The following is a 1,664-nucleotide window of genomic DNA, read 5'->3' as shown; positions in this document are numbered from 1 at the left end:
ATGATTCTCTCTCATCATTGATGTTTCTCTCTCTTTCCCTTCCTCTCTGAAATCAATTTAAAAAAAGTATATATTTTTAAATCACAGGCGAGAAATAGAAGACACGTTAGCAGGTCTTCAGTCTGCCGGTCAGGGAGGCTAGGAAAGCTCACTCGGAAGGTTGGGCTGGGACAACAGGTCATTCAGGTGGAAAAACATAAAGTCGGATCCTTCCCTCACACCATATGCAAAAATGAGCTCCAGAGGATGAGAGACTTTCATGTGAAACTCAAGCCCTTGAAAGTTTCTAAGAGAACAGAGAAGAACAACTGGGAAGCGTGGAGAGAGGCGCCAAACCCCTGCTTGATGGCCTCTAGTGCTCTCAGCTCCGGAGACAGCGAACTGAAGGTGCCTCGGATGTGCCAGGGGACACAAATCACAGAGAGAAACCCAATGGGCGTGGCTCCGTGGTTAAGAGTCGGCCTAGGAACCAGGAGGTCGAGGTTCGATTCCCGGTCAGGGCACATGCCAGGTTTCAGGCTCGATCCCCAGTGGGGGGCGTGCAGGAGGCAGCTGATCGATGATTCTCTCTCATCATTGATGTTTCTCTCTCTCTTTCCCTTCCTCTCTGAAATCAATAAAAAAAAAGTATATATTTTTAAATCACAGGCGAGAAATAGAAGACACGTTAGCAGGTCTTCGGTCTGCCGGTCAGGGAGGCTAGGAAAGCTCACTCGGTAGGCTGGGCTGGGACAATAGGTTATTCATGTGGAAAAACATAAAGTCGAATCCTTCCCTCACATCATATGCAAAAATGAGCTCCAGAGGATGAGAGACTTACATGCGAAGCTCAAACCCTTGAAACTTTCTAAGAGAACAGAGAAGAACAACTGGCCCTGGCTGGTTTGGCTCAGTGGATAGAGCGTCGGCCTGCGGACTGAAGGGTCCCAGGTTCGATTCCGGTCAAGGCCACATGCCTGGGTTGCGGGCTCGATCCCCAGTGTGGGGTGCGCAGGAGGCAGCCCATCGATGATTCTCTCTCATCATTGATGTTTCTCTCTCTCTCTCTCACTCTCCCCTCCTCTCTGAAATCAATAAAAATATATTTAAAAAAAACACAAAAAACATCTTTATGATCCCAGGATAAGGAAAGATGTCAAGCAAGACACAAAGGATTAAGGAAAGGACGGATACATCCTTCTACATGAAAATCGAAGAAGTTTTCGCCCCGGCCAGGTAGGTCAGTTGGTTGGAGTGTTGTCCCGATATATTGAGGTTGTGGGTTCAATTTCTCCCAAAAACTACAGCATTCGGTCACAAAAGCCAGGATCTCAACTCACCAGCTTATTAACACGAAGCTTTGAGGAGTTAAACTTGAAGACGTCGATCTTCTTATCCAGCGGCTTAATAGTAAACTGAAAGAAGGAAGCGGAAAACGGCTTCGGTTGGACGGCCTGGAATGTTCCCACCAACTGGGGACTCACACGGAAGCAGCAGCCACCCTGGCAAAGAGCCAGCACCAGGCTGTGCCACGCCCTGGCTTGCGGGGGCCCAGGCACGAAACCACGCTGAATTAGAGGCGCCTGAGGACGCAAGTCCAGGGCTGTGGGAGTTCAGGATCCTGGAAGGTGCGCTCTCGGCACCGCCGTGGGCTCAGAAACCTGAAATATAAACCCTTGACGGGC

At 49.5% G+C, this 1,664-nt stretch overlaps 1 protein-coding gene across 2 annotated transcripts in view; it reads right to left on the bottom strand.

Annotated features, from left to right (window-relative positions):
- Window positions 1-1,664, bottom strand: part of NF2 (neurofibromin 2 (merlin)) — a 65,025-nt gene that overhangs the window by 21,313 nt on the left and 42,048 nt on the right. For both annotated transcript variants that reach the window (XM_005869737.2, XM_014542513.1), the window contains exon 9: window positions 1,320-1,394. In XM_005869737.2, the coding sequence (XP_005869799.1) occupies window positions 1,320-1,394 (75 nt within the window). The remainder of the gene's footprint in view (window positions 1-1,319; window positions 1,395-1,664) is intronic.

The sequence above is a fragment of the Myotis brandtii genome, unplaced genomic scaffold (genome assembly GCF_000412655.1).
Source record: "Myotis brandtii unplaced genomic scaffold, ASM41265v1 scaffold303, whole genome shotgun sequence".
Taxonomy (NCBI): domain Eukaryota; kingdom Metazoa; phylum Chordata; class Mammalia; order Chiroptera; family Vespertilionidae; genus Myotis; species Myotis brandtii.
Note: the sequence above shows the minus strand (reverse complement) of the source record. Positions and strands in the feature narration are given on the sequence as shown.